General features: G+C 43.5%; 1 protein-coding gene across 1 annotated transcript in view; it reads right to left on the bottom strand.

Annotated features, from left to right (window-relative positions):
* The window catches only part of slc38a11 (solute carrier family 38 member 11), a gene marked incomplete at both ends in the record, with an annotated part of 124,163 nt that overhangs the window by 46,585 nt on the left and 51,500 nt on the right, over positions 1-26,078 (bottom strand). The window contains 2 exons of the mRNA XM_084311426.1: positions 4,643-4,804; positions 11,068-11,138. Coding sequence (XP_084167552.1) covers positions 4,643-4,804; positions 11,068-11,138 — 233 coding nt within the window. The remainder of the gene's footprint in view (positions 1-4,642; positions 4,805-11,067; positions 11,139-26,078) is intronic.

Below are 26,078 nucleotides of genomic sequence, written 5' to 3' on the forward strand. Positions count from 1 at the left end.
CGGTGAAGGTAGTATAGTGATGGTGAAGGTAGTATAGTGAAGGTAGTGTAGTGGGTGCTATGGACATAATTCACCATTAGATTGTTTTGATGTATTGATGGGGCACTGTCACTTTAATGGGGTTGGGCTTAGAGAAGACGCGCTGGTGGAATGTCATTCATAAAAGGTTTTGGTGACGAGGAGCTGTCAGAGTTTAGCACGGCATAGATCTGACAGCTGTCACTTGTGCTAAGGAGCAGGGGAGGAAACTAACTTTTTGGCTTACCAGCCAACTGGCGAGTATCTGATTTTTTTTACCAGCCAAACAGATTTTTTACCAGACAAAAAAAATTGCTAATTGTGATAATTACTTCTTTGTATGTCAAGCCGCGTCAATGTTGTGTATGCATCTGGGTAGGCACACTGTGCCTTTAAGACGGCACGGTGGTCTTACGACAGTGCTGTGAAGTACTGTCAAGTGTTGTGGTAACGTCAGTTGGGTTGGTGTGCTGTTGTGCACAGTGCACTGGTTGAGCTAGCCCCTTTCGTGACTGCGATGTGCAAGCCAGGGGCTTTTGAGCATGAAATAAAATGTCTAACCTTACGTCGTAGTCCGGTGCTTTTTTGGAAACATTATAGTCATAACAGATACAGGGGGGTCCGGAAGGGGGGGGTACGAGCTGGAGCATATGTGTGTAGGTTTTTAGATAACAGGTATTAAGGGTATATCCTATATAAGACAATTAACTAAAATGTGATTTCATTGGATGTGCACTGACAAATAATGCTTGTATATCTTATCGTGTGTTGTCATGTTTGTTTATGTGTTTGTTTAAAAAATAATAAAAAAATAAAATACAAAAAAAAACAGATACACCTAGCTGGCTGCTTTGAGCACACGGGGCTAACGTTAGCTAGCAAGCAGCTATAGCTAAAACGCTAACTAGAAGATAACCACTGTATACAGTTCCAGTAGACTAACATTACACCTCTGTGATTTAAATGTGTCCTTAGTAACTTATACTCGAGGGTTGTACTAGGGTTGGATGCAGTTCCCCGTTGGTCAGTCTGTCTGTTTTCCATCTTCTGCTGTGTTTAACGTTATCTGTTTGCGAGTGCTCCTGATGGCTAGCCTAGTACTTTTATTATTATATGTCCGCGGGTTGGCCAGTACTGCGCAAACGTTTATTAAACATTATATGTCCGCGGGTGGTCTTGTGCAGTGCTCTCGTGGCACTGTCAACTAAAGCGAACACTCAGAAGACGCACACCGTTTGCCAGTGCAGTGATTGCAGAATGTTTTATTTTTTTGTATACTCGCCAGCAGGGGAGGAAACTAACTTTTTGGCTTACCAGCCAACTGGCGGGTATCTGATTTTTTTTACCAGCCAAACGTAAAAAATACTAGCATTTGGCCAGTAAAGTGGCCTAATTTCCTCCCCTGCTAAGGAGATAATAAATGACACACTACTTGGTGTTGTCGCAAGATAGAAATTGTGCGTCTCTCTTTTTCGACGATTTCTACAGTAGTATAGTAATGGTGAAGGTAGTATAGTGATGGTGAAGGTAGTATAGTGATGGTGAAGGTAGTATAGTGATGGTGAAGGTAGTATAGTGACGGTGAAGGTAGTATAGTAAAGGTGAGGGTAGTATAGTGATGGTGAAGGTAGTATAGTGATGGTGAAGGTAGTATAGTGAAGGTGAAGGTAGTATAGTGTTGGTGAAGGTAGTATAGTGATGGTGAAGGTAGTATAGTGACGCTGAATGTAGTATAGTGATGGTGAAGGTAGTATAGTGATGGTGAAGGTAGTATAGTGATGGTGAAGGTAGTATAGTGATGGTGAAGGTAGTATAGTGAAGGTAGTATAGTAATGGTGAAGGTAGTATAGTGATGGTGAAGGTAGTATAGTGATGGTGAAGGTAGTATAGTGACGGTGAAGGTAGTATAGTGATGGTGAAGGTAGTATAGTGATGGTGAAGGTAGTATAGTGATGGTGAAGGTAGTATAGTGATGGGGAAGGTAGTATAGTGATGGTGAAGGTAGTATAGTTACGGTGAAGGTAGTATAGTGATGGTGAAGGTAGTATAGTGATGGTGGAGGTAGTATAGTGATGGTGAAGGTAGTATAGTGATGGTGAAGGTAGTATAGTGATGGTGAAGGTAGTATAGTTACGGTGAAGGTAGTATAGTGATGGTGAAGGTAGTATAGTGACGGTGAAGGTACTATAGTGATGGTGAAGGTAGTATAGTGATGGTGAAGGTAGTATAGTGATGGTGAAGGTAGTATAGTGATGGTGAAGGTAGTATAGTGATGGTGAAGGTAGTATAGTGACGGTGAAGATAGTATAGTGATGGTGAAGGTAGTATAGTGATGGTGAAGGTAGTATAGTGATGGTGAAGGTAGTATAGTGACGGTGAAGGTAGTATAGTAAAGGTGAAGGTAGTATAGTGATGGTGAAGGTAGTATAGTGATGGTGAAGGTAGTATAGTGAAGGTGAAGGTAGTATAGTGATGGTGAAGGTAAGGTAGTATAGTGATGGTGAAGGTAGTATAGTGATGGTGAAGGTAAGGTAGTATAGTGATGGTGAAGGTAGTATAGTGACAGCGCATCACCTTGTGTGTAGCCGGTGAAGGTGGTATAGTGACGGTGAAGGTAGTATAGTGAAGGTAGTATAGTAAAGGTGAAGGTAGTATAGTAAAGGTGAAGGTAGTATAGTGATGGTGAAGGTAGTATAGTGATGGTGAAGGTAGTATAGTGATGGTGAAGGTAGAATAGTGATGGTGAAGGTAGTATAGTGACGGTGAAGGTAGTATAGTGATGGTGAAGGTAGTATAGTGAAGGTAGTATAGTAAAGGTGAAGGTAGTATAGTGATGGTGAAGCTAGTATAGTTATGGTGAAGGTAGTATAGTGACGGTGAAGGTAGTATAGTGATGGTGAAGGTAGTATAGTGACGGTGAAGGTAGTATAGTGATGGTGAAGGTAGTATAGTGACGGTGAAGGTAGTATAGTGATGGTGAAGGTAGTATAGTGACGGTGAAGGTAGTATAGTGATGGTGAAGGTAGTATAGTTATGGTGAAGGTAGTATAGTGATGGTGAAGGTAGTATAGTGATGGTGAAGGTAGTATAGTGATGGTGAAGGTAGTATAGTGAAGGTAGTATAGTGATGGTGAAGGTAGTATAGTGATGGTGAAGGTAGTATAGTGATGGTGAAGGTGGTATAGTGACGGTGAAGGTAGTATAGTGATGGTGAAGGTAGTATAGTGACGGTGAAGGTAGTATAGTGAAGGTAGTATAGTGACGGTGAAGGTAGTATAGTGAAGGTAGTATAGTGATGGGTGAAGGTAGTATAGTGACGGTGAAGGTAGTATAGTGATGGTAAAGGTAGTATAGTGATGGTGAAGGTAGTATAGTAAAGGTGAAGGTAGTATAGTGATGGTGAAGGTAGTATAGTGACGGTGAAGGTAGTATAGTGATGGTGAAGGTAGTATAGTGATGGTGAAGGTAGTATAGTGATGGTGAAGGTAGTATAGTGATGGTGAAGGTAGTATAGTGATGGTGAAGGTGGTATAGTGACGGTGAAGGTAGTATAGTGATGGTGAAGGTAGTATAGTGATGGTGAAGGTGGTATAGTGACGGTGAAGGTAGTATAGTGAAGGTAGTATAGTGATGGTGAAGGTAGTATAGTGAAGGTAGTATAGTAAAGGTGAAGGTAGTATAGTGATGGTGAAGGTAGTATAGTGATGGTGAAGGTAGTATAGTGACGGTGAAGGTAGTATAGTGATGGTGAAGGTAGTATAGTGATGGTGAAGGTAGTATAGTGATGGTGAAGGTAGTATAGTGACGGTGAAGGTAGTATAGTAAAGGTGAAGGTAGTATAGTGATGGTGAAGGTAGTATAGTGATGGTGAAGGTAGTATAGTGATGGTGAAGGTAGTATAGTGATGGTGAAGGTAGTATAGTGACGGTGAAGGTAGTATAGTAAAGGTGAAGGTAGTATAGTGATGGTGAAGGTAGTATAGTGATGGTGAAGGTAGTATAGTGATGGTGAAGGTAGTATAGTGATGGTGAAGGTAGTATAGTGATGGTGAAGGTAGTATAGTGACGGTGAAGGTAGTATATTAATGGTGAAGGTAGTATAGTGATGGTGAAGGTAGTATAGTGAAGGTAGTATAGTGATGGTGAAGGTAGTATAGTGATGGTGAAGGTAGTATAGTGATGGTGAAGGTAGTATAGTGATGGTGAAGGTCGTATAGTGATGGTGAAGGTAGTATAGTGATGGTGAAGGTAGTATAGTGATGGTGAAGGTAGTATAGTAAAGGTGAAGGTAGTATAGTGATGGTGAAGGTAGTATAGTGATGGTGAAGGTAGTATAGTGATGGTGAAGGTAGTATAGTGATGGTGAAGGTGGTATAGTGATGGTGAAGGTAGTATAGTAAAGGTGAAGGTAGTATAGTAATGGTGAAGGTAGTATAGTGATGGTGAAGGTAGTATAGTGATGGTGAAGGTAGTATAGTGATGGTGAAGGTAGTATAGTGATGGTGAAGGTAGTATAGTGATGGTGAAGGTAGTATAGTGATGGTGAAGGTGGTATAGTGATGGTGAAGGTAGTATAGTGATGGTAGTATAGTGATGGTGAAGGTAGTATAGTGACGGCGCATCACCTTGTGTGTAGCCGGTGAAGGTGGTATAGCCTCCGACAGCGAAGGCGGTGCTGACGATCACAGCAGAGCCGACAGACACGTGAGTGACTCGGATCCAGTTGCTAAGAGTCGGCTGCTCCAGGGAACCATAGATGAGGAAGCTGTTGTGGTGACAGATGAAGGCTGAGAGAGACAGAGAGACAGAGAGACAGAGATACAGAGAGACAGAGAGACAGAGAGACAGAGAGTCAGAGAGACAGAGAGACAGAGAGACAGAGAGAGAGAGAGAGAGAGAGAGAGAGAGAGAGAGAGAGAGAGAGAGAGAGAGAGAGAGAGAGAGAGAGAGAGAGAGAGAGAGAGAGACAGAGAGTCAGAGAGACAGAGAGACAGAGAGACACAGAGTCAGAGAGACAGAGAGACAGAGAGTCAGAGAGACATAGAGCCAGAGAGTCAGAGAGTCAGAGAAACAGAGAGACAGAGAGACAGAGAGTTAGAGAGTCAGAGAGACAGAGAGTCAGAGAGTCAGAGAGTCAGAGAGACAGAGTGACAGAGAGACAGAGAGTCAGAGAGTCAGAGAACAGAGAGACAGAGAGTCAGAAAGACAGAGAGACAGAGAGACAGTGAGTCAGAGAGTCAGAGAGACAGAGAGAGAGAGAGAGAGTCAGAGAGACAGAGAGACAGAGAGACAGAGAGTCAGATAGACAGAGAGTCAGAGAGTCAGAGAGACAGAGTGACAGAGAGACAGAGAGTCAGATAGTCAGAGAGACAGAGAGACAGAGAGTCAGAGAGACAGAGAGACAGTGAGTCAGAGAGTCAGAGAGAACGGGAGAGAGAGAGAGAGAGAGAGAGAGAGAGAGAGAGAGAGAGAGAGAGAGAGAGAGAGAGAGAGAGAGAGAGAGAGAGAGAGAGAGAGAGAGAGAGAGAGAGAGAGAGAGAGAGAGAGAGAGAGAGAGAGAGAGAGGAGAGAGAGAGAGAGAGAGAGAGAGAGAGGAGAGACAGAGAGTCAGAGAGACAGAGAGTCAGAGAGTCAGAGAGTCAGAGAGACAGAGTGACAGAGAGACAGAGAGTCAGAGAGTCAGAGAGACAGAGAGACAGAGAGTCAGAGAGACAGAGAGACAGTGAGTCAGAGAGTCAGAGAAGAGAGAGAGAGAGAGAGAGAGAGAGAGAGAGAGAGAGAGAGAGAGAGAGAGAGAGAGAGAGAGAGAGAGAGAGAGAGAAGAGAGAGAGAGAGAGAGAGAGAAGAGAGAGAGAGGAGAAGAGAGAGAGAGAGGAGAGAGAGAGAGAGAGAGAGAGAGAGAGAGAGACTGCTCTCATCAACACGTTCATGATTCACACTTCAAGCACTCCTATTAGATTACATTAGATTCAAATGTATGGTCATCATGCAGCACAAGCAGGGGCGTAGCTGGGGGGGGGTAGTTTAGGATGATTCCAAGGGCCCAGCACTGGGGGGGGGGGGGGGCCCAAAAAAACAAAAAAAACTTTAGTATTATAGTATTATTGATGCTCTCATTGATACTATGTTTGTTTCTGAAGTGTGTGTGTGTGTGTGTGTGTGTGAGATATAGAGAGAGAGGGGGGGCTTTGGTAGACTATTGCATTGGTCCATTCATTGAAGATGAACGCAATGCGACATCCTTTACTAGGCTCACCCACCAACAGTGCAGGTGCTGAACTGCTGATCAGAATGTATAGGTAAAAACCATATTATGCGTTTTCATAAATAAAAAAATGGCAAAAAAAAATTTGCTCGGGCAGTTTTCAAGCGCTCGCATTCACTGGGGGCCTACAAATACATTCTTTCATGGGGCCCAGAATCTGGAGCTACACCCCTGAGCACAAGTACAGTACAACCAAAAGAAGTTTGGCATCCGACCTGAGTGCAAATGTAACATGTGTGTAAACTGGGTATAGAATATATAAATTAGTACTAGTGTATGTACAGAGTTGTAGTATTAATATGTACAGTGATACAGGTATAAAGACACTATGGTAGTACTAGTAAGTCATATTGGCCAGCAGCGTAACTAGTAAGAGTAGGTAAGGGATATGTACAGGTATAGATATAGTATCTACAGATCTGTAAATAGGATTATTATGCAGTTATGTACAGACATAGTAGATTTTTATATAGTGGATAGATATATATATAAGAATAAATAAATAAATAATATATATATATATATATATATATATATATATATATATATATATATATATATATATATATATATATATATATATATATATATATATATATATATATATACGGTATTATCATACATGCTATCATACAGTTGTATGGGTTATATTCAGGTGTATAAGTAGGTATATAGTATATAGTAGGATTATATGCAGATATATTCAGACAGATATGGATATAGATATATATATAAGAACCAACAGGGGGAGGTAACCACCAACCCAAAAAAGATGAATGATACATTTCGCTGTTTTTATTCCAATCTGTACAAGTCAGAGGTGGTCTTTGATCATACCAAGCTGGAGGATTTTCTTGATCAAATCAATCTACCACAGATCTCAGAAGATAGTGCTAGGTTGTTAGCTGCACCTATCACGCTGGTTGAACTTAGAGAGGCGATTGCGGATATGCAACGGGGCAAGGCTCCCGGATGGGACGGCATTCCACCGGAACTCTATCTTGCATTCTGGGATGTACTCTGCCCCTTATTACTCTCAATGATCTTACACTCAATCAAAAAGGGCAATTTTTCTAGAGATGTCAATATGGCGCTTATATCTGTTTTACTCAAGAAGGATAAGGACCCCACCGAATGTGGCAGCTACAGGCCCCTAAGTCTCCTCGGAGCCGATCTTAAGCTATATGCCAAGGTTCTAGCCACCAGACTTCAAAAGCACATGACATCTCTAGTTCACCCTGATCAGACCGGCTTCATAAGAGGCCGCCTGGTTACTGACAACATCAGACGGTTACTGCACGTGATTAATGCCTGCAAGGATATTGCAGCCCCTACAGCGGTCATATCCTTGGACGCAATGAAGGCATTTGACAGATTGGAGTGGTCTTACTTATGGGCAGTTCTCAGAAGGATGGGGTTGGGTGAGGGTTTCATTCATATGATCAAAGTTCTATACACTGAGCCTTCGGCCATGATCTTAACGGGAAAGTTCTGTTCGCCACTCTTCTCTGTCTCGCGTTCTTCCAGACAGGGTTGTCCTCTTAGTCCCGGACTCTTCGCTTTATCCCTCGAACCCCTAGCTCAATACATAAGACAATCCCAAATGATGTCTCCTATTTCAATTCAGGGCACACATCATCATATTAGCTTATACGCAGATGATGTACTCCTGTTTATGCAAAATCCCTCCGTCTCTCTACCTCATCTGCTCGGCGTGATAGATGAATTCGGCAGCCTGTCCGGCTTTAAGATCAACTGGCCAAAATCTGCTTTTCTTCCACTTAATGAGCCTGCGAAGGCTACCATCTTACCGGCAAACATGCTTATGGTGGAGCACTTTAAATGTCTCGGGATTGAAATATTCCCCACTATTGGCCAGACGGTAAAGTATAATTACTCCAGCTTGGGTGACAGGATTACGAATGACTTTAACAGATGGTCCAAATTAAAAAATTCATTACAGGCCCGTGCGTCAATAATTAAAATGAATATTTTACCCAGAATTAACTTTATCAGCTCCATGCTCCCGTTACCTCCTCCTGTTGGTTACTGGCAGAAATTGCACTCTGCCTCGTATAAATTCGTTTGGAACAATAAACGCCCGCGCTTGAAGAGAGGAGTAAACTCGATGGGGGCTTAGCATTTCCAGATTTTAAATATTATTTTCAGGCTTTCTCTCTGAGACCTTTGATCACTTGGTTTGATGCTCAAGCAGCTGTATCTTGGCGACCATTGGAGGAGAAGTTGGTGTCCCCATATAGACTTCAGGATATTGTGTATACCAACATATCAATTAAACAATGTAAATTAAGATTTGGCCCTTTAATCACACATGTGATCCAAACTTGGCGTGACACTCAGAAAGTGGGTACAAACCGCCATCAATGGCACACGCATTCCCCTCTATTTAATAACAATCTTCTCCTTATTGGACAACAACCTATTAGGTATCCTAGATGGGAAAATAAAGACATCCACACATTGGGGGATATCTTTGATAACTCTGGCCTCCGATCTTTCCAGGATATATCCAACAGATATGATCTCCCCGGAACCTCCTTTTTCTTTTATTTACAAATAAGAGCAGCTCTGAAGGCTCATGGCGTGCCATGGGATGCTCCACTAGTGCATCACCGCTTTCACAAGTTATTTTATGACAAGGAGACATCGAGAGGTTTTGTCTCTGACTTTTATCGCCATTTACTCATGACATCGTATAAAGAGCTCCCCCTGGATACGATTTGGAGAAAGGATGTTCCGGAGTTGGATGTAGATTTTGATTGGGATGCAGTCTGGGAAAATGTTCGGTTATCCTCACACAACCCAGATCACCAACAGATTCATCTAAATTTTATTCACAGGACTTATTTAACCCCTAGACGATTGAATTCAATGGGTCTCAGACCTGACTCTCTATGTACCTTGTGTCCAAATGGCGCCACAGGTACATTTATGCATATGTACTGGGAATGCCCTCCTGTTGTGATTTTTTGGGAAAATGTTACATATCAGCTCTCAGACATTTTCTCTCTAACCATACCTGCATCTCCTTCTGTATTATTACTGAATGATCTCTCTAAATTACCGACCTCTATACAGGTGAAAAAACTCATTTTGGCCGGCCTCACAGCCACAAAATAATTGATTGCCTCACGTTGGTTTCATCCAGATAGACTCTGTCCAAAGGTATGGTTTCTCACCTACCTTGACGTGATCTATTTGGAGATATCCACGGCACGTGTTATAGGGGTTAGGGAATCTGATATCGTAATTTGGTTGGCTACAGTGGCAAAGTTGAGGGAACGCATATAAGTTTGGAAATGTTTGTTTTGATTCTTGTTTTTTTTTGCTGAGTGATGTATTGTGATGTATTGTGAGTGTGACTCATGTTGAGGTCCTGGGGTGAGCGGGGGGAGGGGGGGAGAGGACGAGCGAGTGTCCATGTTAGGATGATCACTGTACAGTTGTATCAGTTGTTGTCTTGTCATGTGGTGTTGAGTTACTGTCTTAGGAAGTCTTTTTATGTATTGTTGTTGTTGTTGTATTGTGATATGTTTTGTTTCATGTTGGAAAAAAGAAAAGAAAAAGAAAAGAAAAATATTTGATCAAAAAAAAAATATATATATATATGTATGCTGTAAATATAAACATATAAATGTATATATACAATATATACAACACTGTTGTACATATCATGTACATCATACAGAGTATAGACTATAATATGAGGTAGGTGGTTATGATTACTATGATTACTAGTATGATTACAGTGTGGGGCAGTTGTAGACAGGGAAAGCAGTATGTAGGTATAAAGTGAGTATAAGACAGTTGTAGACAGTGAAAGCAGTAGGCAGGTATAAAGTGAGTATAAGACAGTTGTAGACAGTGAAAGCAGTAGCTGCAGTAGGTATAAAGTGAGTATAAGACAGTTGTAGACAGTGAAAGTAGTAGGTAGGTATAAAGTGAGTATAAGACAGTTGTAGACAGTGAAAGCAGTAGCTGCAGTAGGTATAAAGTGAGTATAAGACAGTTGTAGACAGTGAAAGCAGTAGCTGCAGTAGGTATAAAGTGAGTATAAGACAGTTGTAGACAGTGAAAGTAGTAGGTAGGTATAAAGTGAGTATAAGACAGTTGTAGACAGTGAAAGCAGTAGCTGCAGTAGGTATAAAGTGAGTATAAGACAGTTGTAGACAGTGAAAGTAGTAGGTAGGTATAAAGTGAGTATAAGACAGTTGTAGACAGTGAAAGCAGTAGGTAGGTATAAAGTGAGTATAAGACAGTTGTAGACAGTGAAAGCAGTATGTAGATATAAAGTGAGTATAAGACGGTTGTAGACAGTGAAAGCAGTAGGTAGGTATAAAGTGAGTATAAGACAGTTGTAGACAGTGAAAGCAGTAGGTAGGTATAAAGTCAGTATAAGACAGTTGTAGACAGGGAAAGCAGTAGGTGCAGTAGGTATAAAGTGAGTATAAGACAGTTGTAGACAGTGAAAGCAGTAGGTAGGTATAAAGTGAGTATAAGACAGTTGTAGACAGTGAAAGCAGTAGGTGCAGTAGGTATAAAGTGAGTATAAGACAGTTGTAGACAGTGAAAGCAGTAGGTGCAGTAGGTATAAAGTGAGTATAAGACCGTTGTAGACAGTGAAAGCAGTAGGTAGGTATAAAGTGAGTATAAGACAGTTGTAGACAGTGAAAGCAGTAAGTAGGTATAAAGTGAGTATAAGACAGTTGTAGACAGTGAAAGCAGTAGGAAAATATTGAGTATAGGCAACTTTGAAATACTCACCAAAAGACATCACACCCACTGCCTGAATTGCGTTCCATCTGGCAAACACCCAGGCGTCCTGAGTCGGGCCGCTAGGGACAGAATCAACAGGTAATCAACGTGTTTCATACTCGAGCTCACAGGCAACAACATGATTACTAAACTAAACTAGCATTATATATGTTTTAGATGCGTAGCACCTCAAAGATCAGCAATATCACTCACTCACTCACTCACTCACTCACTCCCTCACTCACTCACTCACTCACTCACTCACTCACTCACTTCAGGGTATCTGCAGATTTCAACATGTTAAATTTAAGACTTTTTAAGACGTATTTAATACCACTTAGGCCCCGTTTAGACGGAAACGCTAGCAGGTGAATCCGCAAAAATATTTTTTCGGATGTGCCTTTCGTTTATACGGAAACGGCGTTTTTACGGGGTGAAACCGCAAAAAAGTGAGACTACCTTCCAGGGTGGAATTCCTAGAAACGCAAAAGCTTTGCGCTCTCGTCTAAACTGTAAAACCGTATAAATCTGTTAAAACGATGACGAAAGGGTTGTCACGGCTCTGGTCGCGCATACTGCTTACGTCACAGGTAGCAGGTATGCGCCAGTAGCCGAGACGTAAACAAAGCAAGTATGTCTGACTATTATCAACGGAGATCACCTGAAGGCTACATTGGCAGTACTTTTAACCCTTTCACTGCCACACGACAGAAGGTTAACCCTTTACTATCACACAACCGGCTGTCGTGTGGCAGTGCAAGGGTTAAATACACAAGAATCTGTCCCGCGGCGTGAGTGGACCCACTGTCTGTGAGTGACTCTGCTTTAGTCCAATCACATTCCCCATCCACAGTCTGCGAATCAGAGGCAGAGTAGGGCGGGTCTTCACAGCACGTCATGTGACATATGCGCCAATCGTGTGACAGCGGGGCTCCGTCGTTACAGCGTCGTCTGCACGGAGGATTCCACCCCAAAACGCTTGTCTAAACGTAAAATTAAAAGTGAAACCGCAAGATGACTTTTGCGGTTTCTGTTCACAAAACGCTCGTCTAAACGTAGCCTTAAAGTAGAACGTTTAAAAAGAGCATTTTGAATTTTTTTTAACTACTTTTTCTCCCCATTTTTCTATTTTTCTCCCTTCCCCAATTTCGTATTGTCCAATTCTACCCTCCCCTGTCTCGAACGTTGTTAGGCCATGCCTCCCACAAGCCGGCTGCAATGTGGACGAAGCCTTGCATCACGTGTCCCCTCCGGTACTCGAGGAGGCAGCCGTCGCATCTTTTCACCTGCACAGCGCGATCTCTCAGCGGTGAGGGTCTGCGTGGGAGGGACACGCCGCCCACGTCGCTTCCTGATTCTACTGCGCAGGCGCACCAACCGACCTGTAGGAGTCGCTGTCCACAACGTCCGATCCCCACCCACCAGCTTCCCACCCCCTAATACTGCCAATTGTATTAGTATGAACGACCAGCCAAGCTGGTAGCAACGCCGAGAGCTGGGCTCGAACCCAGCATCTCCTGCGTTGGTGGCGAGCGCCTTGCCCACTGCGCCACCTAGCCGCCCTAAAAAGAGCAAAGTTTAATACCAATTTCACGACTGTGATGTATGTGGCTGTGGGTGTTTGACTACCTCACCATTCCTACTCCTGCCCTCTAGGGGGAGGGCGAGCACTTCTTAAGGTGACAGCTCAGGCCGCTTTGGTGTTCGTTGTTATGGCAATAAAGCTAGCTACAGCCATGGTCTGTAGTCCCTGTGAACAGCGTATTCCGTGTGATTAATATGCTACCATTGTCCGGGATCACATATATAATAAATGGCGACGAGGATGGTTCATCCAGTGACTGCACTGGTTGAGAAGAATCCACGCTAACGTTGGTTTAACGACAGAACGGGTTGACGAGGAGTCTATGCTAACGCCGGTTAGCGAAGGAGCTAACGTCGGCAGATCTACTACAGGACAATCACACAGAGAGATGGCTGGTATCATCGGGCATATCGTGGCTTTTGATTAATCGACGGAGCAGTGGCCGACTTATGTGGAACGGTTTGAACATTTTGTGGCTGCAAATGACATTTCCAATGAGAAGAGGCTACCGGTGTTTTTGAGTCTGATAGGAGCAACAACATACGGGTTACTGCGCAGCTTAATTGCTCCGGATAAACCGGGGGATTTAACTTATGCTGAGACTGTGCGAGTATTGCAAGGCCATTTTTCTCCTAAGCCCATTGTGATTGCGGAAAGATTCCGTTTCCATAAAAAACATCAATCGGAGGGGGAGACAATCGCCCAGTATATTGCAGATTTGAAAAAGCTGTCGGAGCACTGCGAGTTTGGCACGTACCTGTCAGATGCGTTACGGGACCGGTTCATGTGTGGTCTCCTCAGCGAGTCCATACAGAAGAGACTATTAACCGAGAATGCCCTCACCTATCACAAAGCAGTGGAAATCGCCGTTGCTATGGAAACAGTGGCGAGGGAGGCCCAACAACTCAGCAGCTCCGTAAAGGTGAATGCAATGTCTCTCTCATCTACACTAGGGAGGAAATGCACCCGGTGTGGAAGGACCAACCATATGGAGAGTGACTGCTTCTACAGGGACCAGACCTGTCACCGCTGCAGTACATGCAGAGAGAGCAAGCAGGAAAATAAAGCAGCAAGTAACACAAGGTGGGAACAAAAAGACAGAGGGGGTATTAACACAAGATGGGAGCAAAGAGACAGAGGGGGAGAAAGGTCAAAAAGGCGGATAAATAAGATGTACACCAGGGAGAAGCAGAGTGATACGGAGTCTGATTCAGATGTGGAATTAACATTGCACAGGGTGGATGCAGCAGATGATATGTCTCAGCAGGGCAGTTCAGCCTCATCAGTGATTTGGGTCAGGCCAAAAGTGGAGGGGCAAATGATTGACATGGAGCTAGACACGGGGGCAGCCGTTTCACTTATGTCAGAGAAAATGTATAGTGAAAAATTCAGTCATATTCGCCTGCGCCACACCCACACCCTGCTGAAAACAAGGTGGTAAAGGTGAAGGTTCAAATGAACAGAGAACAAGCACGGCTCCCACTATATGTGGTGAAAGGCGATGCACCCCCCTTGTTCGGCCGTGAGTGGCTGAGAAAAGTGAGACTGGACTGGAGAGCCATAAAAACAGTTAGATCTGGACAATGCATGCAGGGGAACACGCTGGAAGCCGTGTTAAAGAGGGCATGCCAATGTATTTAAGGACGAACTGGGGACATTGAAGGGCTTTGAAGTAGCTCTGACACTCAAGCCAGAACATCAGCCGAAGTTCTGTCAGGCCCGGGTGGTTCCCTATGCACTTAGGCCAAAGGTGGATGCTGAGCTAGAGCGCCTGTAACTGCTAAATGTGATTTTGCCTGTGCAGTTCAGTGAATGGGCGACCCCCATTGTGCCTATCATTAAGAAGGATGAGAGTGTGCGCATCTGCAGGGATTTTAAAGTGACTGTGAACCCGGCCCTCTGTGCTGAACATTATCCAATACCCCAGATAGAGGATATGTTTGCTTCCCTAGCGGGGGGCAGCAGTTCAGCAAACTGGATCTGGCTCATGCATACTTGCAGGTGCCGGTGCAGGAGAGTTCACGCAAATATCTCACCATCACAACGCACAAGGGGATGTTCTGCTATAACCAACTGCCTTTCGGCATAACGTCAGCGCCCTCTATCTTTCAGCGTATTATGGATCAAGTCCTTCAGGGGCTTCCCAACGTGCACTGTTTTTTGGATGACATCTTGGTAACGGGATGTAATGATGCAGAGCACCTGAAGAATCTGGAGGGGGTGCTGGGTCGATTGGAGAAGTTTGGTCTCAGGGCGCAGCGAGGGAAATGTGAGTTTTTCAAGGACTCACTGGAATACCTGGGACATTATATTGACGCCACGGGCCTTCATAAATCCCCAGAAAAGCTCAGGGCGATTGATGAGGCCCCAGCCCTGACAAATGTGGGCCAGCTGCGCTCCTTCCTGGGATTAATTAATTATTATGGTCGGTTTGTTCAAAACATGGCAACGAGAAGACTTCCGGTATGGTGAGCAGGGAGTAAGACGCGTTTTTCCCTCTCTCCCTCATGTTTTTTTTATTTCTACGTTTTAAGACTCCAAAACCTCACAATTCTTGTTTATATGCTAATATCGATATAGCTAACTAAGTATTTATCGTCGCAAAGATGACATCCAAGACTCCAAGACCAAAACGGGGCGATGTTCCGAATGAGGAAGAGGCTGACGATACTTTTAGCAAGGCCTGGCTGGCCACCCTGCTTGAAAGCCACAAAGAGGCTATGACCACCGAGTTCAGAAAAGCCATTACGCTTTGGAAAATAAACTTGACCAAATGAAAACGGACGTGGCCGACAATGTACAGCGGGTCGATTCCCTGGAGGAGAATGCAGAATCTGTAAGTGAAAGAATTACGTTGCTGGAGGCTACATGTGCGGATCTGAGGGCTAGCCATGCGGTGCTAAAGGCTAAGGCGGAGGACCTCAAGGCTCGAGGGCGACGTAACAACCTTCGGATCATTGGACTACCAGAACAGATTGAGGGCCCGAGACCAACATCCTTCTCCGCCACCCTTTTACCCCAAATTCTTGGGGCAGAGACCCTCCCTAACCCTCCAGAATTGGACCGCGCACACAGGTCTCTGGCAGCTAAACCGAAGCAGGGTGAAAAGCCTAGGCCCGTTATCATCAGGTTTCATAACTATCAAACTAAAGAACGGGTGATTCGGGAGGCCAGAAAGAGAAGAGCGGAGATGCAATACGACGGTCAACAAATTGCTTTCTACGAGGATTATACCCCGGCTGTGTTGGAACAGCGAGCACCGTAACGCGATGTGATGGCACTACTTTACAAGCGGGGGCTGAGGCCTAGTCTCCACTACCCTGCTAAACTGATGATTACGGAAGAGAGCAGGGACAGAATACGCTTCACGTCTGTTGGGGATGCCGAAGCGTACCTCAAGGCCAAGTTAGACTAGCGTGGACGGCTACCCAACGTATACCCAGTGGTAAGCTAATCTGACGCCGGGAGCAATGAACAATGAATGTAGAATGCGAGACTGAATTTATAGACATTGGTTGGGCTACATTGGTTGACAGCGTTAGACCTGATAATTAGACCTCATGGGGGGATGCTATTGACATTAAGCGGACTGGCTTCTGAAACTGAACTCTATGCTACCCAAACAGCCGACGCGGATTATATTTTGCCCGTATTTCTAACGCCTTTTTGCTTTTTTTCATTATTCTTTGATAGCCCTTATCTTACATATGTCTCTCTCTCATTTAAACTGTAGATGTTCCCTCTGTTTAGGGGCTGCTAAATAAACAGAATGGATCGGTTTGATAGGATAATGAAGGTTCTATATGTACGCGTTAGGAGTACTCAATGCGCAGAGACTGGGCCTGAATTTACTAGGCCATTTACCTAGGCCCAACGGACACTCAGGGACAGCTGAAACCAACGCCAACAGCATTAGACATGATTACGACGTACTGAGTGTTCGGCTGAACTTGTGGACCTTGGCTATATTATTATAGTGCTCAGTCACTATAGATTGTCCGCCTATGCCTCAGAAGGGGAATATTGTATCGGAGGGACTCCTTCAAAAGGAACCCTATGCCAACCAGGTTGCTATAGCCATGACCTTGTGAATGATTGCATGCCGTTTTCTTCTGCTCCCTATTTTGTATTTTTTGTTTTTGCCCCCCCCCCCTTCTTTTTTATTTCTATTTTTATATATGTATATAATCTTTTCCTTTTTTTCTTAACTTAATTTGTCTTTTCTTTTGTATGGATTTATTTATATACATATGACTCTCTATGCAGGGTGAGCATATTCAGGGTGCACATGCTCCTCTTAACATTTGAGTTTCAAGTTCAAGTTCAAGTTTCTTTAATAGTTGTCATACAGAAGTACAGAATTTTATACAAAATGCTTCTTACTGTTACGCTCCAGAGACTGTGCAAGACAAGATAAGTATGTAATAAAATAACATAGTATAGCATGTAAATTAGAAGTAAAAAAATGAGGTCACAGTGTTCAGTATAGACATATGTACAATGTTCGATGCAGAATAGACGTAACTGAGTTACCATATAATATACAATATACTATGCAGTGTACTAATATACAATACTATATAGTGCAAGGCAGAAATGGGATGAGGTGCAATTTAGGTACAATTTACAGTAGGTGTACGAGTTGTAGTGCAAATCCTTTATCAATAAATATAAAGTGTGTTTGTGTGATCTAAAGTGTGTGAGAGTGGGTGCTGCAGTATGTTTGTTTAAGTGAGTGTGTGCGTGTGGGTGTGTGCTGTGTGCATTTGATGGTTGTTGCATAGTGTTTATTGTTCGTTTAGCAGCCTGATGGCCTGGGGATAGTGTTGAGTGTCTCAATACACATAAACCGGATAGTATCTATTGGGTAGTGGGGGTTGTGTATGCATGTTTCAAGAAGCACCCAAGGTACTGACTGAACCAATTCAATTTGCACACGCTTCTTTTTACTGTCTTAAGGTATAGGTCTCTGACACTGCCGAATGTGACTAACCATATTACCTCCCTATACATATTTTAGGTACATTGTGAGGTCCCTGATTTGTGTAACCCCTGTAGCTGCATATACCTCATGTTTATTAATATTTTACTCTCTAAATGTATGTATATAATTTGTTGTATTTTAAATAGGCAGAAGGAGAAAGGGGGGAACAGAAAAGAGGAGAGTGGCACCTCTTTTTCAACTCTGTTTTGGTTTTGCAATCTTTATATCCCTAGTGGGCTTGGTAGCAGGGGCTAAAGACACTCTCCCCGAGCTGCTGTAGGTTGGAGGCGGGCTTTGCCCAGGTCCACTGAATTATAGGCTGACCTACACACACTGTAACGCCTCGGTTTACTTGTCCACTCTTAACTTTCTATGGGTCACACTCCTTATTGGGAGTCATTGGTAGCGCTTTTATGTCTAATCTCTAATGGATAAGCCCCGAGTTGTGTTGCAAATATCTTTCATTTTTATCCCAGTCTTTAATTTTTGAATTTACAGTAAGCATCCCTTTTGTTGTTTTGGCTTTTATTTCTTATTTCTCTGGCAGTTCGAATGTTCTTTTAACACAATTTAAAGGTTTATACGTAACCATATTGGAGGCTTTTCGAAATTGACGGGAGAGAGGGGGGAAAAGGGGAGTGAGGATGAAGTCTCCACCGGAAGGAAAGTATCCTGAGAGATACAGAGGCTGTTGCTGTTCCCTTAGGGACCAAGGGATGTACCCCCGGGTGAGTATGGTTGTGTATGGTTGTGTGGGTGTATGTGTGTGCGTCAACCCTTCCCCCCCCCCTTCTCTATCCCCCTCTACCTTTCTCCTCTCTTCTAATGTTTTATCTTCTCAACTCAGGTATGTATATACTTAACAGAACATGGCAGTGACGGGCAGGAACATCCATTTCGTCTCATGGAATGTCAAAGGGATGAATAGCTCTATCAAGGCTAATAAGGTACTTAACCATCTACGACACCTCAAGGGTGACCTTTGTTTTTTACAGGAGACACACATCTGCACCTCATATATCCCCCGCATTAAGAGAGCATGGATGGGACACGTTTTTCATTCTAAATTCTCAGCAAAAGCCAGGGGAGCTGCAATCATTATACATAGGGATGTACCCTTCGAGCCTGCCACCATTTTAACTGATCTTGACGGACGATATGTTATAGTGTCGGGCAGGCTGCAAAACATTCCAGTGGTTTTGGCCTCAATATATGCGCCAAATTGGGACAATGATAAATTTGTGTCTAATTTATTTTCCTCGATACCTAACCTTAATGATCATCACATAATTATCGGAGGAGACTTTAACCAGGTCCAAAACATAGAATTGGATAGGTCCTCGGATAGACGAACTACCATCTCCAAAGCAGCGAACATCCTGAAATTTCATATGGAACAACTTGGCCTTATAGACCCTTGGAGAGCAAAATTTCCTACCGATAAACTTTTCTCCTTCTTCTCCCATGTCCACCACACGTATTCGAGGATAGACTTCTTTTTGCTAGATGAAAAATTACTACATAATGTAGTCTCTACTAAGTACCATAGTATAGTCATTTCCGATCATGCCCCGACATCCGTTGAAATTAACTTCCCCCAGGGTAGAACACCCTCTAAATTTTGGAGATTCAATTCCCAGGTATTATCTGAACCTGAATTTAAGGATTTTATTCATGCACAAATAAAAGTCTTCTTTGAGATAAACGACACACCTGAAGTTGGCAGTGACATGCTCTGGGAGGCCTTTAAGGCATATCTCCGCAGACAGGCCATCTCCTTTACCTCTCATTTTGGGAAGCAGGAACAATCCAAATTAACGGATATATCAGATGAGATTAAACGATTGGACATCCAGTATTCATCTAAACCAACTCCTGCTCTATACAAGAAACGACTCCAGCTCCAATCACAATATGATTTGCTCTCAACCAGTAAGATCAAGAGACTACTCTTGCACACCAAGCAAAGTTTTTTCGAACAGGGGGATAAGGCCGGAAAAATTAATTGCATACCAAGCACGAGTGGTGAGTGCCTCTAGACTGATTCCCAGGATAAAATCCCAATTAGGTGTCACTACAACAGACCCTACGGAAATTTCAGAAATTTTCTCTGACTATTATTCCAAACTTTACACGTCGTAATCTTCACAGCAGGACTGGGATCGCCCAAACCCCCTTAAGTCTCTCAAGTACCCTCAAGCGAATAGAGCGGAGGCTGAAGAGTTAGGCACGCCTATAACCATCTCTGAAGTGACTGAGGCAAGCAAATCTTTACAAAGTGGTAAATCACCCGGGCCAGATGGCTATACTACAGAATTTTATAAAACGTACTCCGTGTTGGTTGCTCCTTTCCTACTGAGAGTATATAACGACTCCCTTCTAAAGGGCCAAATGCCACCCACGCTATCAGAGGCGTCATTATCCCTGCTGCTCAAAAAAGGTAAAGACCCTCTCCTTTGTAGCAGTTACAGACCAATCTCCCTCCTTAATGTGGATTGTAAAATATTGGATAAAGGGCCTTTCATGCCGTCTTCAGAAGGTGGTCCCGTTCCTGATAGACCCGGATCAGACGGGTTTCATCATGGATAGGCAATCCTTCTTTAACACCAGAATGCTGCTAAATATCCTTTTCACAACCACGACTGGCGTGCCAGAAATGGTACTCTCCCTAGATGCTGAGAAAGCGTTTGACAGAGTGGAATGGAGGTACCTGTTCCATACACTTGAGAAATTCGGTTTGGGACCGGGTTTTATTTCATGGATAAGACTCCTATACTCGTCCCCGGTGGCCTCTGTCAATGTGAATGGTACCAAGTCGGGCCAGTTTGCGCTCTATCGCGGTACTCGTCAAGGATGCCCGCTTTCTCCCTTGCTAAACGCGCTCGCCGCAGAACCCTTAGCCATTTGGCTTCGCAGTGAGGTTAGATTTGAGGGGATTGAGAGGTTCGGCCTGGTTCATAAACTCTCATTGTATGCCGACGATCTCCTACTTTATGTCTCCAATCCGTCATCGTCCATCCCTGTTATCCTTGATATTCTAGAACAACATAGGCAGCTCTCTGGATACAAACTCAATCTCCAGAAAAGTGAATATTTACCGGTTAATGCGTCTGCGGAACGTCTTCCTCAATCGCTTTTCCCCTTTAAAAGGGCCATGGAAGGATTCACATATCTAGGGATTTTTATGGCCAAATCACCGACGGAGCTCTTTGCAAAGAATTTCCGTCCTCTGCTGGAGCGCTTTAAGCTAGATCTGACGAGATGGTCCTCTCTCCCCCTCTCGCTTCTGGGAAGGGTTAAGATGGTGGTCCTACCCCGATTTCTATACGCTTTTCAGCATATACCGATATTTATTAATAAAGCCTTTTTCACTTCGATTGATCAACTTATAGGTTAATTCCTGTGGGGTAACAAAAGAGCACGTATTAAGAGGATGATTATGCAACTTCCCAAATCGGAAGGGGGTTTGGCTTTGCCTAATCTTCGCTATTACTACTGGGCATGTAATATAAACAAACTCCTTTACTGGAGGACCAGGAGGGAGGAAGATGACCAACCCCAATGGGCTCGGATGGAAGTCTCCTCTTCAAAGTACTCACTCTGGTCTGTGGCAACATCCCAATTACCCATTTCGATCCCTATTAAACAGGTGGCTCAGAACCAAATTGTGATGGAAACTTTGAAAATCTGGAGTCAGTTTAGGAAACAATTTGGCCTACACGCTCCGTCAGGGCTAGCTCCAATCTATCGTAATCACCTATTCCTACCATCCTGTTCTGATCCTGTATTCAGAAGCTGGGCAAATAAAGGTTTGCTAACCATTAATGACCTCTACTCCGGAGGTGTGTTCTCATCGTTTGCAGAATTGTCGAAAAAATTTGGTCTCCCAAATTCCCACCTTTTCCATTTTTTTCAGATCAGACATTTTGTTCAGAACCAATTCCCACAATAGACCTGTCTCAAACCCTGCCCCTTTTCTTGATCCTCCAATCACAGCTGTCGCTTACCTCGGACTTCCTCGTACAACAAGTTTGTACGAGGAAGTCCGAGGTAAGCGACAGCTGTGATTGGAGGATCAAGAAAAGAGGGCAGGGTTTTGAGACAGGTCCATTCCCTGGCCGTCCTCCAGACTTTAGGGCTGGAGTTACACCTAGGCTGTTTTTCGTTTCGTTTTTCAGGTGAGTTTCGCAGCCGAGTTTCGCAGCCGAGTTAGACATTCGTTTTGCACCTTGAGCGCTTTCGTTTTGTCAGAACAAGGCTTGGTCAGACCACAACGGATCTCGTCTCGAATTCAGCACTGAGCATGCGCGGGGAGGTAGTTACTCTCCCTCGTCCCCGCTGTCGTCCACACTCAGCTGTGAGAGAATTGTTGAATAGATACACAAATGTTCTAGAATGTTTTATTATGACATCATACTGTGACATCACAAATGTTTTCGGGCATTCATAACATTATTTCGCGTGACTTATTGTAACGTTAACACAGCCCAGCTGTCAACTGTACTTTGTAATGCTATGTTATTTCGCGCATTCATAATGTTATTTCGCGGGACTGTACATTGTAACGTTAACACAGCCCAGCTGTCAACTGTACTTTGTAATACTATGTTATTTCGGGCATTCATAACATTATTTCGCGCGACTGTACATTGTAATGTTAACACAGCCCAGCTGTCAACTGTAGGCTACTTTGTAACTTTCGGGCGTTTTATTCATAACAAACATTGACGCGATTCCGCCAACACATGTAATATTAATAGGTTTTGCTCACAGAGAGATAGATAAATAAATAAACATAATCACGGTTATCTACCAACAACTGCATGTACTGTAGAAATGTATGTTTCAGTGCAGATAGAGGTACTGTACAAAATAACCTCTCAAACACTGCTAGAATACACAAGCAGTTAGGGAACCAACTGCCTTTCGGCATAACGTCAGCGCCCTCTATCTTTCAGCGTATTATGGATCAAGTCCTTCAGGGGCTTCCCAACGTGCACTGTTTTTTGGATGACATCTTGGTAACGGGATGTAATGATGCAGAGCACCTGAAGAATCTGGAGGGGGTGCTGGGTCGATTGGAGAAGTTTGGTCTCAGGGCGCAGCGAGGGAAATGTGAGTTTTTCAAGGACTCACTGGAATACCTGGGACATTATATTGACGCCACGGGCCTTCATAAATCCCCAGAAAAGCTCAGGGCGATTGATGAGGCCCCAGCCCTGACAAATGTGGGCCAGCTGCGCTCCTTCCTGGGATTAATTAATTATTATGGTCGGTTTGTTCAAAACATGGCAACGAGAAGACTTCCGGTATGGTGAGCAGGGAGTAAGACGCGTTTTTCCCTCTCTCCCTCATGTTTTTTTTATTTCTACGTTTTAAGACTCCAAAACCTCACAATTCTTGTTTATATGCTAATATCGATATAGCTAACTAAGTATTTATCGTCGCAAAGATGACATCCAAGACTCCAAGACCAAAACGGGGCGATGTTCCGAATGAGGAAGAGGCTGACGATACTTTTAGCAAGGCCTGGCTGGCCACCCTGCTTGAAAGCCACAAAGAGGCTATGACCACCGAGTTCAGAAAAGCCATTACGCTTTGGAAAATAAACTTGACCAAATGAAAACGGACGTGGCCGACAATGTACAGCGGGTCGATTCCCTGGAGGAGAATGCAGAATCTGTAAGTGAAAGAATTACGTTGCTGGAGGCTACATGTGCGGATCTGAGGGCTAGCCATGCGGTGCTAAAGGCTAAGGCGGAGGACCTCAAGGCTCGAGGGCGACGTAACAACCTTCGGATCATTGGACTACCAGAACAGATTGAGGGCCCGAGACCAACATCCTTCTCCGCCACCCTTTTACCCCAAATTCTTGGGGCAGAGACCCTCCCTAACCCTCCAGAATTGGACCGCGCACACAGGTCTCTGGCAGCTAAACCGAAGCAGGGTGAAAAGCCTAGGCCCGTTATCATCAGGTTTCATAACTATCAAACTAAAGAACGGGTGATTCGGGAGGCCAGAAAGAGAAGAGCGGAGATGCAATACGACGGTCAACAAATTGCTTTCTACGAGGATTATACCCCGGCTGTGTTGGAACAGCGAGCACCGTAACGCGATGTGATGGCACTACTTTACAAGCGGGGGCTGAGGCCTAGTCTCCACTACCCTGCTAAACTGATGATTACGGAAGAGAGCAGGGACAGAATACGCTTCACGTCTGTTGGGGATGCCGAAGCGTACCTCAAGGCCAAGTTAGACTAGCGTGGACGGCTACCCAACGTATACCCAGTGGTAAGCTAATCTGACGCCGGGAGCAATGAACAATGAATGTAGAATGCGAGACTGAATTTATAGACATTGGTTGGGCTACATTGGTTGACAGCGTTAGACCTGATAATTAGACCTCATGGGGGGATGCTATTGACATTAAGCGGACTGGCTTCTGAAACTGAACTCTATGCTACCCAAACAGCCGACGCGGATTATATTTTGCCCGTATTTCTAACGCCTTTTTGCTTTTTTTCATTATTCTTTGATAGCCCTTATCTTACATATGTCTCTCTCTCATTTAAACTGTAGATGTTCCCTCTGTTTAGGGGCTGCTAAATAAACAGAATGGATCGGTTTGATAGGATAATGAAGGTTCTATATGTACGCGTTAGGAGTACTCAATGCGCAGAGACTGGGCCTGAATTTACTAGGCCATTTACCTAGGCCCAACGGACACTCAGGGACAGCTGAAACCAACGCCAACAGCATTAGACATGATTACGACGTACTGAGTGTTCGGCTGAACTTGTGGACCTTGGCTATATTATTATAGTGCTCAGTCACTATAGATTGTCCGCCTATGCCTCAGAAGGGGAATATTGTATCGGAGGGACTCCTTCAAAAGGAACCCTATGCCAACCAGGTTGCTATAGCCATGACCTTGTGAATGATTGCATGCCGTTTTCTTCTGCTCCCTATTTTGTATTTTTTGTTTTTGCCCCCCCCCCCTTCTTTTTTATTTCTATTTTTATATATGTATATAATCTTTTCCTTTTTTTCTTAACTTAATTTGTCTTTTCTTTTGTATGGATTTATTTATATACATATGACTCTCTATGCAGGGTGAGCATATTCAGGGTGCACATGCTCCTCTTAACATTTGAGTTTCAAGTTCAAGTTCAAGTTTCTTTAATAGTTGTCATACAGAAGTACAGAATTTTATACAAAATGCTTCTTACTGTTACGCTCCAGAGACTGTGCAAGACAAGATAAGTATGTAATAAAATAACATAGTATAGCATGTAAATTAGAAGTAAAAAAATGAGGTCACAGTGTTCAGTATAGACATATGTACAATGTTCGATGCAGAATAGACGTAACTGAGTTACCATATAATATACAATATACTATGCAGTGTACTAATATACAATACTATATAGTGCAAGGCAGAAATGGGATGAGGTGCAATTTAGGTACAATTTACAGTAGGTGTACGAGTTGTAGTGCAAATCCTTTATCAATAAATATAAAGTGTGTTTGTGTGATCTAAAGTGTGTGAGAGTGGGTGCTGCAGTATGTTTGTTTAAGTGAGTGTGTGCGTGTGGGTGTGTGCTGTGTGCATTTGATGGTTGTTGCATAGTGTTTATTGTTCGTTTAGCAGCCTGATGGCCTGGGGATAGTGTTGAGTGTCTCAATACACATAAACCGGATAGTATCTATTGGGTAGTGGGGGTTGTGTATGCATGTTTCAAGAAGCACCCAAGGTACTGACTGAACCAATTCAATTTGCACACGCTTCTTTTTACTGTCTTAAGGTATAGGTCTCTGACACTGCCGAATGTGACTAACCATATTACCTCCCTATACATATTTTAGGTACATTGTGAGGTCCCTGATTTGTGTAACCCCTGTAGCTGCATATACCTCATGTTTATTAATATTTTACTCTCTAAATGTATGTATATAATTTGTTGTATTTTAAATAGGCAGAAGGAGAAAGGGGGGAACAGAAAAGAGGAGAGTGGCACCTCTTTTTCAACTCTGTTTTGGTTTTGCAATCTTTATATCCCTAGTGGGCTTGGTAGCAGGGGCTAAAGACACTCTCCCCGAGCTGCTGTAGGTTGGAGGCGGGCTTTGCCCAGGTCCACTGAATTATAGGCTGACCTACACACACTGTAACGCCTCGGTTTACTTGTCCACTCTTAACTTTCTATGGGTCACACTCCTTATTGGGAGTCATTGGTAGCGCTTTTATGTCTAATCTCTAATGGATAAGCCCCGAGTTGTGTTGCAAATATCTTTCATTTTTATCCCAGTCTTTAATTTTTGAATTTACAGTAAGCATCCCTTTTGTTGTTTTGGCTTTTATTTCTTATTTCTCTGGCAGTTCGAATGTTCTTTTAACACAATTTAAAGGTTTATACGTAACCATATTGGAGGCTTTTCGAAATTGACGGGAGA

Source organism: Notolepis coatsorum (genome assembly GCF_963971535.1).
Source record: "Notolepis coatsorum genome assembly, chromosome: 3".
Lineage (NCBI taxonomy): Eukaryota > Metazoa > Chordata > Actinopteri > Aulopiformes > Paralepididae > Notolepis > Notolepis coatsorum.